The sequence below is a fragment of the Trichoderma harzianum genome (assembly GCF_003025095.1).
Source record: "Trichoderma harzianum CBS 226.95 unplaced genomic scaffold M431scaffold_7, whole genome shotgun sequence".
Taxonomy (NCBI): Eukaryota; Fungi; Ascomycota; class Sordariomycetes; order Hypocreales; family Hypocreaceae; genus Trichoderma; species Trichoderma harzianum.
In genome coordinates this window covers 1,107,472-1,120,566 of record NW_020209255.1, presented here as the reverse complement: position 1 = coordinate 1,120,566, position 13,095 = coordinate 1,107,472, and the positions used below count along the sequence as shown (strand labels likewise).

General features: G+C 45.0%; 6 protein-coding genes across 6 annotated transcripts; 4 read left to right on the top strand and 2 right to left on the bottom strand.

The window, feature by feature from the left end:
• Positions 1–249: 249 nt before the first annotated feature.
• Positions 250–980, top strand: M431DRAFT_508974 (hypothetical protein). The gene is made up of 2 exons (XM_024919204.1): positions 250–460; positions 520–980. Exon 2 carries the CDS (start codon positions 539–541, stop codon positions 881–883), a length of 345 nt encoding a protein of 114 aa, XP_024773604.1. The 5' UTR covers positions 250–460; positions 520–538; the 3' UTR covers positions 884–980.
• Positions 728–1,989, bottom strand: M431DRAFT_508973 (hypothetical protein). Its single transcript, XM_024919203.1, has one exon. The coding sequence runs from the start codon at positions 1,930–1,932 to the stop codon at positions 1,156–1,158; it is 777 nt and encodes a 258-aa protein (XP_024773603.1). The 5' UTR covers positions 1,933–1,989; the 3' UTR covers positions 728–1,155.
• A 2,516-nt stretch (positions 1,990–4,505) lies between these two features.
• On the top strand, positions 4,506–4,920 carry M431DRAFT_86900 (hypothetical protein; the record flags this gene model as incomplete). The annotated part of the gene is made up of 3 exons (XM_024923734.1): positions 4,506–4,668; positions 4,732–4,817; positions 4,885–4,920. The coding sequence occupies 3 exons, from the start codon at positions 4,506–4,508 to the stop codon at positions 4,918–4,920; spliced, it is 285 nt and encodes a 94-aa protein (XP_024773602.1).
• A 677-nt stretch (positions 4,921–5,597) lies between these two features.
• M431DRAFT_495883 (hypothetical protein) lies at positions 5,598–6,869 on the top strand (the record flags this gene model as incomplete). Its single annotated transcript, XM_024917425.1, has 1 exon — positions 5,598–6,869. The coding sequence occupies one exon, from the start codon at positions 5,598–5,600 to the stop codon at positions 6,867–6,869; it is 1,272 nt and encodes a 423-aa protein (XP_024773601.1).
• A 688-nt stretch (positions 6,870–7,557) lies between these two features.
• Positions 7,558–9,496, top strand: M431DRAFT_87002 (hypothetical protein; the record flags this gene model as incomplete). The annotated part of the gene is made up of 2 exons (XM_024923751.1): positions 7,558–8,829; positions 8,894–9,496. 2 exons carry the CDS (start codon positions 7,558–7,560, stop codon positions 9,494–9,496), a joined length of 1,875 nt encoding a protein of 624 aa, XP_024773600.1.
• Positions 9,497–9,937: 441 nt separating this feature from the next.
• Positions 9,938–11,848, bottom strand: M431DRAFT_17355 (hypothetical protein; the record flags this gene model as incomplete). The annotated part of the gene is made up of 3 exons (XM_024913050.1): positions 9,938–10,838; positions 10,897–11,037; positions 11,097–11,848. The coding sequence occupies 3 exons, from the start codon at positions 11,846–11,848 to the stop codon at positions 10,061–10,063; spliced, it is 1,671 nt and encodes a 556-aa protein (XP_024773599.1). The 3' UTR covers positions 9,938–10,060.
• Positions 11,849–13,095: the final 1,247 nt, after the last annotated feature.

Sequence of the window (13,095 nt, the reverse complement as noted above, 5' to 3'; positions counted from 1 at the left end):
TCATGAGTAATATTTAAGTAAATCATATTATCCCACCAGGCGTAATGGTCAGGGATATAGCCACATGTCTAAGACATACTTCATATTGACTCTAACTCATAAGTCAAAGCAAGGGTTCTGCCGAAGCTCTTGGGTACATTTGGACATAATATGTAAGACAAATTACGTGGTATGAATAAGTTACACAGCTATGTAGTCATATATCTAAGATGTATGGAGCGCTTCATAGATTTCTAAGTCAAGGCAAGGGTCCTGTCAAAGCTCTTGGTTACATCTAGACATGACTTGTAAGACAAGTGACGTGAGAAGGCTAAGGTTCTATGTACAAGCATATAACTATATAAATGGCATTCTGCTCGAGGAAAAGGTAATCACCAAGTCCAGAAACAAGAACCAGCATATATCACCTCCAGACAACAGGAAACGCACCTGGTAGAGACAGCTGCTTATAACATACCACGTTCGTTTTCTAGTTCTTTCCCAGTTTAACTCTCTGGTTGTATCTCACATTTAAATTAGGAGTTCATCGATCGCCATCATGCATTACTGGCCTGTTATTTTCTCAGTCATCGGGATGGCTTCCGTCTCGCAAGCCGCCGAATGTTACGCACAGAGTGGCGGCAGTTTCTGTATCAACTACGATACATTGCGGTCTCACGCATCCGACTGGTGCCGGCAGAACTATAACACGCTTAACGGTAACTGGAACACATTGACTGACGGTGGAGGCAACGTTGCCCGTATTGGAAAAATTGGAAATTTTGAGAATGCACAAGTTTGTATGGATGCATACAATAATATTTTGGGTTGCCATGGACATAAAAATGGAGGGTCATGGACTGCTAATGGAGTATCTCTAAATATCAACTTTTGTGCGTGGTAGCTTGAAGGCTGGGATTTACTGCAAGGCCTTGTCATGGGTTTTTCCCCCCAGTTTGTGGCAAGGGTTTTTTCCCATTTCGTTATGCAAATGCAGAGGCTAATCGCATCATAATGATACAATGAGTTTAATGAGAAGTATTCTATTTTAATCGTATTGCGCTTGTAGATACAAGACAGTAAAGAGCAATCGAAATTGGATGACACAAGTAGAACTCTGTTCATATTTGGTCAAGTGAATTGTTTAACCCCAGCACAAGCTACTTTGAGTCATCCCTACTGTTGCATCTGCCTCTCGGCCATTAGCCGAAGCACTTCTCTAGGGAATCTCTTGCGCTGATCCTCGCCTGAAAGAATGATTTGGAATAGTCCATCTAGTTTGTTTGCTTCTTCATCAAGGAGATTCTGGCCTTCTGGAGAGTAATCAACTATCCTGGCAGCATCGAAGTCCAATATATAAACATTCCTACTATATTGCTGTATAAAGATGTTGCGGAAGCCAATCTCGGGGTGTATCCTAAAGTTCTCGAGGTCATTGTGACATACGTTACTCGCATGGATTGTTTTCAGAACGAGGTGCGTCTCCGCGGCGATGGCAGGCGTGACATCCTTTGGCATTAGAGGCTCAAGATTGGGAATGTATTCGAATAACAGCGCGTGGAAAAGGTTCTCTTTTCCATTACCCGGCTCAACCCATCCACGCTCTTCCATGGCTGCCTGAAGAAGCTCCACTGGTACTTCGACACTACCAAAGCACTGGGGATATCTGGTCTTGATGGACTTTCTGCAGGGGCGAGCCAATATTACTTCACAAGATGCAGCAGCTGTCAACAGCGGATCGGTGTAAGACATGGCCAAAAGGCTATTGGCGGTTCTTTCTTGCTGGTACGAGACATCGGGGGGTGATGCTTGGTGTATTTTCAAGACGCACAACGCATTCCTTCGTAACTCAGAGTGCCTGGCTTTGATCACCTCCACAAGGAATGTTGAGTTACGTCCGCCGTTTATTAGTCGCAAAGGGCGGTACGCAATGAATGGAGAGAGGTCAAACATCGCTAAAAGCAGACGCCATATGATCAAAGAACTGGAAAAATTCAGGTTGTTAAAGAGTGTGAAACCAATTGTTGACTTCCTTGATAATGTAAACTACAGATTTAGAGAATTCATTCGGGTTGTCATTCCGTGGATTAGGCACCGAGAGTAAGACATTTCCCCGCTCCCATTACTCATCCCCTAGGGAGAAGACCACGTTCCAATTTCTGGCCGACAGAATCCAGAATCGAGATATTTCGGGATAATGGTAGGCTGCGTTTAATGGTTTAATGATGTAGAGAGCGTCTCGACATCTACACAGCACAAGCCACACCGCGCCATACATGGCCCGCGTGGGATGGCTTTCGTTATAATGGAAATGCGACACCAATTTCGACTTCTACTGTATTGGCGGTTAAAAATAGAATAAGACGCATAAGGATATCATCATAGAATGTTCAAGCGCGGAGCTAGAATTACGAAGCCGGTAGCGAATGGTTGATCGATAGACCTTAATACATATGCAAATATGCTATGGAAACATAACAACCCCTGCAGATCAAGAGTATCCAACTACTAGCTAGCCACCAAGCAACGCCAATAAACTTGGAAGTTTCGTAGGATAAATAGATCGGCGGTCGTGACGCTGCTTTACTAGTTGCTGAGCGGAGTTGCTTCTAACAACGGCATTCCCGATGACAAGCTCGGTATTATGAGAGCCATTGATCGTGCCGAAAACTATGGGTAGAATAATAAATTAAAATTGAACCCAATTGAATAGTCTTGCGTACGGAGAGCTACATGCTCGAATAACGCATCAACACGTATTATGAGGACAGTGATCTTCAAGAATTACGTAGAAGACATACGAGAGCTACCAGCTTTTGCGACGATCAATTCATGCACACCCGTGCTAAGTTGCTTAATTCACCAATCACTAGAGTTCATCAATCTGGGATTCATTTATCCAGCACAGGTAACGCCACACCAAAATTGCCCCCTTCGGAACAAGGTGCATCCCAGGAATGACACTTATTGGCTAGCTACAACTGGGCAGTGATGGAAAAGTACCAGAAGCATAACAGTTGACGTCTGCCGCGTGTGTTGTGTGAATGCCGTCGTGCCGGATGACGCTACCCTGTAAAAAGCCGACGTCCCGGTACCAGCAAGCACTTTTAGTGGTTGGACATTGACGCATGGCTCTATGCGCTTGCTTTCATGATTATAGATTCGCGCAGTAGAATGTGGTTTTATACTAAGTGTTTGCTTGTTTGCACATCTCGGCGATGTGGTAACTGCTCAGTGGGATTGAGCATGACTTAAACAAAGGAAAGTGTATATTCATTCAAGATTGCATCTCCATCATAGCTATCTGGATGGAGTATGAAGCATGTAACACTCATTTGATATCGACCTCAAAATGCTCAGCCACAGGATCGACTCGTCATTTCTCTATTCCGGAATGAGGTGTACCTGCATTGCTGGTGGTTTCATGCTACTCCCGCTGCTCCCGCTTACACTCGAGCGGCATCAAGTAATAAAAGTAATGAAGGTGACTCAATTGGAAAAGGATCTACAATAGATTAATTAAGTTCTAAGCCATGCACTCCGTTGAGCAAATGTGTTTCCTGTTTCTGTTCTTGCCCCTTGCCCCTTGCCCATGGTGCAACAGCCAACGGCTGTAGCTAAGCTTCCTTGAAACGGCATCTACCCCGTGGGTGTTGTAAAAGCTTGTTTCTTCATTAAAGAGCTAGATGAAATATGATGGCTTATTGGCCAATGTACGTTGGCCGGCATGAATGGTCCGTTCAGCTCATCTGGGGTCGGGCTGTCGGGATATGCGCCCCTGAGGAATTGCCACGGGAGACTCCAGGCCAAATGGTGAACCAATTGGGATGTAAGATTGATGAGAGTGTACATTTATGCGAGTTTAATTCCGAACGATAACCCAGCTCTATTGTAAGATACGTAGACTGATGCGTAGAGTTGTTCAACGTTTGTTATTACCTTTGTTCAATTGAGGTAGTGATGTCGAAAAGTGTCACTTCAAACAAGTCTCCAAATATGTTCATTCATGAAGTCTTTCTAGAAACACAAACGAGAAGTGGCAAATGAACAAAGTTTAATTGAAAGCTATCTATAAATAAGTCACTCGTTGAAGAGCGGCGGAACAAAGCGGTTGTTGGTGTTTAGATCGTCACTCGCCACCTACCAACCATCTCCATATGCTCCTAGCGTCATTGTACAGTCGCAACCCTTGATTGATGATTGAGACATGATGGCATATTGTTCCGAGGCCCGCTGACATCTAGATCCTGGTTCAACAATTCAGGCACAACAGGATAGCTATCATCTTGATTTGACAGATGGCGAAGCAGGATGCAACCTCTGACAACAAAGAATTCTTTCTAGCCTTTGTAGGCAACTAAGGTGATACTAGGAACATGAAATTGGATATAAATACCCCTTCATCACCTGCCTCTAAGTTGTTCAGATTCACAAAGCAAATCAGACAACAAACACTACAATCCACTCGCTTCAACATTTACACATTCAGCTTCAGCTTTTTTAATACTTAATACGACTCGTTCAAAATGAAGTCTTTTTTTGTTGCTACTCTGTTGGTTGCTGGCGTTCTTGCGGCCCCTTCATCTGACGTGAAGCGTCAAACCTCACCTTGTCCTGCCGGTCTCGAAGCTACCCCCCAGTGTTGCGCCACTGATGTGCTTGGCGTTGCCGACTTGGATTGTGCCAATCGTAAGTAATTGCTCAAGGTACATAAGATGCTTTGATCAAAGATGCTGACTGTTCGCGACTTAGCACCCAACCCTTTCACTGATGCCGCGTCTTTCACGGCTGTGTGCGCCGCTATAGGCCAACGGGCTCGTTGCTGTGCTATCCCAGTAGTAAGTTGGCCCACGTATATCTAAAACGGCCAAATCGACAAATTAAATACTTACAACTTTCTCACAGGCTGGCCAAGATTTGCTCTGCACGAGCCCAGTATAATCTCGTCATTAGCGACAGGAGTTTCCATCTATGGCGAAAACAACGCCGTTTGTCGGACTAGGAACATGGAAATTATATGGGAACATGTAGCTATTGTATACAGACCAATGACTTAATAAATGCAATTGTCCACGAATTTATGATGCTCATACTGCGCTTTTTGCAATCTTATTGTAGCCTGGCCATATTTGATCAAGATATGTAGATATGTAGCAGTGTTTGGAGACAAAAGACTGACTTAATGTATATTCACCAAAGTTGTCTTGCGCATGACTTGTACAGTATTTCATGTCCTGAAGACCATATTGAACGTACATTTAGGTGTTCTGTATGTGTTTGTTCCGTGCGTTAAAGCAAAAGCAAAGCGATGCCTGTTTCTTTGTACCCAATGACTATTTATATCACGCAAATCCAGTGTGCTATTATTGTTAATGAACTTATTAGCATTTCAAGAGTGAATTTTGGTTTGACAGGATGGTAAAATGGGAAAACCTTTCATGTTCAATGGATGAAACGACTTTTTCTTGGGATGCCGATGTATAAATTACCCCCGTGTACCTAGCATTACTTTTGAATTGTGTATTCCAATTGACTAATCCAACAATTATTCGATTCATAGTATCTTGTATCATTGCAACATATCGCTACTCCTTTTGCCAACGATGGCCAATTCTGACATGATCACCTTTGGTTGGGAACTCGAGCTGATTGTACACTTACAGGAAGGAGAATCTGATTCGGCCGGACTGCAAACCGTTAGGTTACGTGAGTTGGCATTGAGTCTTAAACGCCAAGCCCCAGGTTTACCCATAGCCGCTGAATGCGCTCATCACGAAACTTCAACCTGTTGCATCTGTAAGGATGCTCCTCCTGAATTTTGCAGCTTCGCTTTGCGAGTCTTTACTCCGGCTACGCCTCTATTCACGCCCGAGAGCAACTCAGAGAATCTATATTTCCACGTCAAACGAGAAATGCTCAGTGTTCCAGAAAACAAATTCGGTAAGAGGATAGCTCATGACTTTGAGATTACTTCACCCATTCTAGACAATGAAGAGTTCAAATCTGGATTTTCGAAGACATGGCAAATCCTCTCAGCTCTCCGAAATTCCGATCTCAGCATTTCAACACATAAAAGGTGCGGCCTTCACATTCATGTAGGTGTCAAAACCGGTATGACTTTGAGTATCGCCAAGAAAGCAGTGACGTTGGTCATGCTACTCGAGCAACCCCTTTTTGCAGCATTTTCTTCCACTGCTCGTGCCGAAGATCCTACCTGGTTTAACTATATAGGCGATAAGTCCTGCTTTGCAATCGATGCCGAAGACGCCGTTAGACATTGCTATTCGATCACAAAAGATAATACAGCTGCAGACTTACTCAAACACTTGCCGATCCTTCCATCGCAAATAAAACCGGCCGTGTGGAACCACTACAGCGCTTATAAGTGGTACCTTACTTTGGACTATATCTGGAAGATACCAAATACATGGAGGCTCTTTACCGGACTACTTACAGATATAGGCCGAAAGACTAGCTTGGCGATATGCACCCGCACAAAAGATGGAAAGTCTGTAGGCGAGTGGGATGTTTATGGCTGTGATGGTACGGACAGACTGGAAAGATCACAAACAACAATCGAATTTAGGTACCCACCAATGAGTTTCGACACCGAGTTTATCAAGAACTGGGTCGAGATCTCGTGCCGAATTGTAGCGATTGCTACACACGACACTCCGTTTTTTAGCCAAGTGGCTGCTGGTTTACTTCATGAATTGCAAAGGGATGAGAAACTGTCTGACTTGCCCAAATGGGCACGACTTCTTATTGCTCTGGGATTGGGTCATCAGATTAATTTTTGGACGCAGCAGTTGCGGCGTTTTGAAGCTGGTGAGACCATCCGCTTTCTTGATTCAGACGGTTTCGTGCTGCCGAGTATTAGCAGGAAATGAGGGTTTGTTGCTTTTGACCATGTTTGTATTGTGGGCGCTTGTGTTTTCTGTGGAAACTTATGGATTCGGGTGTTATACAAAATACGAAATAAAGGTGTATGAGTTTAGTTATTAACTGTTGTCTTAAAGTTCTTATCACATCTCCTTTTTTCTCTCGCGCTCAATCTGTGTATGTGTGTAGTTGTATAATTATAGTAATTAACATTATCAAATCATGATCGAGTACATTATCATTGGTCATCTCAAGTCATCACGCAATACTTGACTTTGGTAGGATTCACGATTTTATATTGGAAGGAGTCACATTTCTTGAACCCAAGCCGGGTGCTCAATGCCGCGATGCCGCAATATCCGGCCATTTCTAAGCTTTCAACTGGATGTTAATGTCGCGTTCTGAGTCTTTTACAACTGGTTGCATAATATGAGTCTTTCTTTTGAATCATTTGACGCGCCATAAAACGACTTCCTACTCTTTTGAGAAGTATTAGAGCTTGTGTCGATCACTCTAATGCAGCACAGCCTCCTCCTTCCCCCGCTTTTCCTGCTTTACAGTTTAACGGCTAATCTAGATTGTTTCGGACTTACGGAGTTGAATTCATATATATATCTAATCTAAGTCGACGCAATAACGTTACTTTCACAGCAATATTACTCAATGGCTCTTTTGGTTGTATAAGAGAAACTCGACATGACCCCTCAGCCCCCCCAACCACCACCAGACTTCACTTTGGATGCTGCGTCCATAGTTGAACAAGCTGAACTTCTGATAGCGACATCGGCAAAAGTTTGGGATGCTGTAGCTCAAATATCCCCCGAGGAGGCGACATTTGACGGCGCCATTCTCCCTTTGATACGCAATGAAAATGATCGGATGAGTATCTCCCCTCAGCTTGGGTTCCTTCATAACGTGTCTCCTTTAAAAGAGCTTCGCGATGCTTCCAAAGAGGCCAGAAAAATCTTGAATCGTGATAGCATCGGAAGATATTCTCGAGCCGATATCTTTAAAGTTGTTGATGCTGTCTGGCAGAGAAACGAGTCTCTTGACCCGGAGTCGCTTCTCTATGTGGAGAAGCTGAGAAGTCAATTCATCAAAACGGGACAGGGGCTCACAGATGAGGCTGTGAAAGCTAAAGTGAAGGAGAGTCTTGTTAGGATCGACGAGCTCGAGATGGAGCACCTCCGAAATCTCGACTCGGACGTCGCCGGTTTATGGCTGACACTAGACGAACTGCAAGGTGTCCCGCAGTCTCACCTGGACCGATGGAAGAAAGATGGTGATAAGAGGTGGATTGATCACAAGATCCCCAATTATACGGCCGTGATGCAACATGCCTTGCGAGATGAGACGAGGCAAAAGGTGTGGTTAGACATGGAAAATCGGGCAAAAGAGCTCAATGGAGCTAACCTCAAAGAGCTCCTTGTGCTTAGAGATGAAGTTGCTCGTGCACTCGGCTACAAGCATCACGCTGAATTGCGAGAGAGTGACAGAATCTTAAAAACTGATGATGCCGTCCACTTCCTGAACCGCATCCGCAATGTTCTACAAGAACTAGGTCTGCGTGAACTTGAGACTCTAAAGGCCTTGAAGGCCGAAAAGGTCCAACAAGAGCAATCCCAAGATGGGCCTTTATCTGGCCAATTCTTTGCATGGGATAGACCATTTTTCACACGCCTAGCAGAGGATAAATCCCTGCAAGTGGACCAAAACGAGGTTGCTGAATACTTTCCCCTTGACAGATGCGTTCCGAGAATGATGCATATTTTGGGTGCCATATTCGGGGTGAAGTTTATCAAGTACCCGCGTGATGCCCCCCAGATTACTACGTGGTATGAGGGAGTAGATGCCTACTCTGTATGGGACGACATAGCGGAAGGGGGCGATTTTCTCGGATACTTCTATATGGATGTATTCCCACGAGATAACAAATACGGCCACAAAGGGATGTTCAAAATGAGGCCAGTGAGTCTACAATCATTGGTCCAAATATGGGAAAACGGTTACTAAACGACGATTCTTGTATCAGGGATATGAACGGCAGGACGGGTCGCGAACCTATCCTTGCTCTGCCTTTATGACAAATTACTCACCTCCCAGCGCCACCCGTCCAAGCCTCTTAAAGATTAATGAGGTTGTATCGTGTTTCCATGAACTTGGTCACACGATCCATAACCTTACTTCAAAGACCAAATATGCGCGATTCCATGGATCATCAGTCCCACGCGACTTTGTCGAGGTTCCAAGTATTATGCTGGAATACATATTCTGGAATCCGCACATCGTGCGCGCGATATCCGGTCACTACCTGACGGAAGAGGATTCAGAAAATGAGAAGAAACTGCCGGAAGACGTGATTGAGAGGCTGATTGCTGATCAGTTTGCGCATACGGGGCTTGCGCAACTTTCGACTCTGCATTTTAGCACATTTGACCTCCTCATTCACACGCCTCCTGATCACCAGACGATTTGCGACATGAATCTTGCGGCAGAGTTCAACAAGCTGCGTAGAGAGATATGCTTGGTTAGTGGCCCTGAGGATATTGGCTACGCACCCGACTTTGTTCACGGCTTCTGTCGCTTTCGTTTCCCAATTGGATACAATACAAGTTATTATACCTATTTGTCGTGAGTAATTCTCGTTTCCATAATACTGGAATGACACTAACATAAGTGCAGATCTCGATCACTCAGCTACGACATCTTCAAGACAAAGTTTGAGCCACTATTGCCTTCTGGGGCTCTAAACACCACAAAGACTAATGTGGACGATATTATATCTCATGAGCTCCGTCAGGAGTTCCGACGATATAGAGAGATTATCTTGGTGCCAGGAAGCAATGTGGTTTCTTATATGGAATTGCTCAAGGAATTTCTGGGTAGGGATGCTAATCACGAGGCTTGGATCGAGATGCTGCAAGAGCAGATTGCGAGCCATGCTACTCAGGTGTGAATGAGATGGAACTTACTCCTTGGTTTTGATGAGGGGGACTACATAGGAGCGTCAAAAGTTACTTTCTGGTGAAATGCAATCCAGTTTATATTATTGCTATATGCTATTATTACTTATGTGCTCGTGTATTGGCAACATATACGCTATGTATCAATCCCAGACTTTGCTTTTAATCTATCCAGTTTCTTTTAAATAAGCGCACCACTGGTCTTCCTGTCATCTCAAAATGTATAGAGCATTGTCTCACTCACTTGGCTCGGCAGTCCCAGCATCCTCTCCCTGCCAGCCCTCGACCGTATTCTTCTTCATTCTGACAAATAGAAGAGTCAAGACTATGGCTGCTCCTGCAAATCCTATTCCCAAGTAAGCTGCGCCTCGATAACCGCCCAGTAGATCTGTTCCATCCTTGTTTATGTAAATCTCGACCGTTCCGGCAAATCCCAAGCCCGTGCTTAGTCCGTATGTAAAGAGAGTCCCTATCAGGGACCCCGCTGTTCCCTGGTGCTTTCTCGTCACGATGCTACTGGCGATGATTTGGCCAGCGGCAAAGACCATGTCTCCTGTACATCCTGCCAAGATCATGGCGGGGAATACCATCGCCCAGAATGTTTGATGAATCGGCATCGTTGCAATAAGGATATTCATCACCACTGCACCCAAAGCGCCGATACAGACCACCATTTCTGCTGGCAGTTTGCGTACGACCCATGCTGCAAAGAAGGCAGCGCCCGTACCGCTGACAGCCATTGGCAAGAATGAACATCCCAGCAAGGCAGGATCCCAATTCCGCAAATTCGCCAAAAAGACGGTGACGTACCAGATGTATATACCCAGGCTCATGAAGACAAAGAAACACACGACAATCAGTGCACCGAAGGATGGTACTTTCCAGATCTCAAATGGGATGATTGGACTGACTGCCCACCTCGATTCCCAGATTAAAAACACTGCAAAGTGACCAATAGCGACAATGAGGAGTATGTATTCATAGGGATCCTGCCAGCCGACTATGGGAGCTTGGCTATAAGTATGTGCATTAGTATTGAACATAAACTGGTATGGTTGGGGGTGTCACTTACTTCCATACAAAATTAAACAGCACCAGTCCGGCGACACCGAGATATGAGCCTGTCCAATCAATTTTTCCCTCGGGATCTAAGCGCTCGTCATCTGGTACAGCAATGATTGCTGCTCCATAAACTACAGCTCCTAGAACAGCTCTACAATCCAAGGTTAGCTCTATCATTCGCTTTTTGGAGTAGTATAGAGGAGGTCATACAAGAAGAAGAACAGCCATGTCCAGTCTGTCCACTGAAGGAAGAAGCCGTTGAACACACATCCACCAGCGCCGCCAACTGGTCCCATAGAAGCAAAGAGTGCTAGTGCCAAGTTTCGTTGTCTGCCAGGAGGGAATGTGATTGTTAAAAGAGCTACAGCGTTGGGAACGAGGAGACCACCTCCTATCCCCGCAAGAGCTCTCATGATGCTGATGCCGACGATGTTGGTTCCATATGCCGTAGCCAATGTCCAAAATATCCAAATGGATGCTCCAAGCGTCAACATTTTCTTATGACCAAAGACAGTACCCAGCCGACCGCTGATTAGGACGAATGAGCCTTGGGTAAGAGGATATGCTGCCGCGATCCACGTGGATTGGAGGTCTGATGCTCCAACCGCGTGTCCAACCGTGAATGCCCCTATGATACCAGCACCATACGCAAACATTTGTACCGCTTGCGTGAGGACAATTAGTATCATGAAAGTGTATGCTCGCTTCTTCGATATAGTTGTTGCTCGCGAAACGGTAGCGCGGAGGGCCGGTAATTGTCCACTCTCCAGGTCATTGTTTCCCGGCGTCTGAGATTTTGGTTCTCTAAAGGTATTTGCATCTTGACTTGGGAGGGCGCATTTCTTTCCAGCGTTGGCATTGTTGTTGGCTGTCTCTTCTGTCAATGATGAAGAGTCGTACGGCGTAGTTTCACAGGACTCTTTCTGCGAGGAGGAGGTCACGTTGGGAAGATTCGAAGCCATTATGGCTGTGTGTACTTAACAAGTTAATAATTCACGTGAGGCTCTATTCCATGATTTACTTCGTACAGCATGCGGTTATAACATCTCCAGACATCTACAAGAGTCAATCGGCTACTAGTATAAGCGATTCGAGGTATCACATAAGCGGCAGAGACAAGATTCACATTTGTAATCGAGGTTTCTTGTTGCGTGTCTTGAAATAACTTGGCATGAAGTAACAATTTCATTCATGTTGGCTTCATCTGATAGGGAGGCTGGACCACATATTGAGACGAGGCAAAAGATGCGTTATGTTATTTCCTATTAAGGAAAGCCAACTCTTCCTTGCAACAGTTAGCGTGGTCATTGTTAGTGGAGCGTCTCATTCGCTCCATACGAACATTCCGATATCCCGTTCCTGTGGGGCGGCACGGGAAGTTTTCAAGCGTGAACAATTAATTTCTTGCTTCATAGGGTGCCATCCTTGATTCAAGCAGTATCCTTAGAGGGGTGAATGGCCAGCTATACCGGCGGCTCGGCAGCTTTCCGTGAAGATGGCGCCATCTCGGGAGCTGTAAGGCTAGTCAGCTGAGAGAAAGCTCCTAGGGGTGTTAGTCCTTGTGCCATTAATAAACATCCAGCGTAACTTACTACCTATTAAGGTATCTACCTGCACATAAAGGGAAACATGTCGAGAAAAGTCCCGGCGAGCATTCTTTATTACATGCCTAGTTGCTAGCTTTTGACCTTCGTCAAATTTTTCTCGAGTGCCGGATCTGCCACGATTCCTCTACGGTTGGGGTTGTGTGGCTGCTAGGCATTTTAGCTACAGTGGGTCAGCAAAAGTGAAGACGAGCCCCACTAAACACCAAATTCCCAAGTATCACGACATTATTAAAAACGCGAATTGCGCAGCCAAATTAAATCCAATTTAAAAATAAACTAGACCATTAGATTCGCTAGAACGTAAGGATTCTATCCATATATATCAATATTTAGTATACCAGCCGCGTGCTGCAATAACGGCTTCGAGTCTGCGGGGCATCGACTCGACGAGGGTTTTCAAGAGGTCGTCATTAAATTCCTCCCAGACTTCCACAGCGGCCTCGCAGAGCCGTTGAATTGATGTCAAATTCTTCGGCATTAACGATAGTTCCGGATACTTCTTGCATATCCTTTCCTTGAGCAGTTTCCATAGATTTTCAATAGGGTTTAGGTCGGGCGAATAAGGCGGCCAGTCGACGATTATGACGCCGTTCTCTTCCGCC

Coding starts and splice junctions, on each gene's coding strand:
- M431DRAFT_508974 (XM_024919204.1), top strand. CDS start 539: ATGCATTACTGGCCTGTTATTTTCTCAGTCATCGGGATGGCTTCCGTC.
- M431DRAFT_508973 (XM_024919203.1), bottom strand. CDS start 1,932: ATGTTTGACCTCTCTCCATTCATTGCGTACCGCCCTTTGCGACTAATA.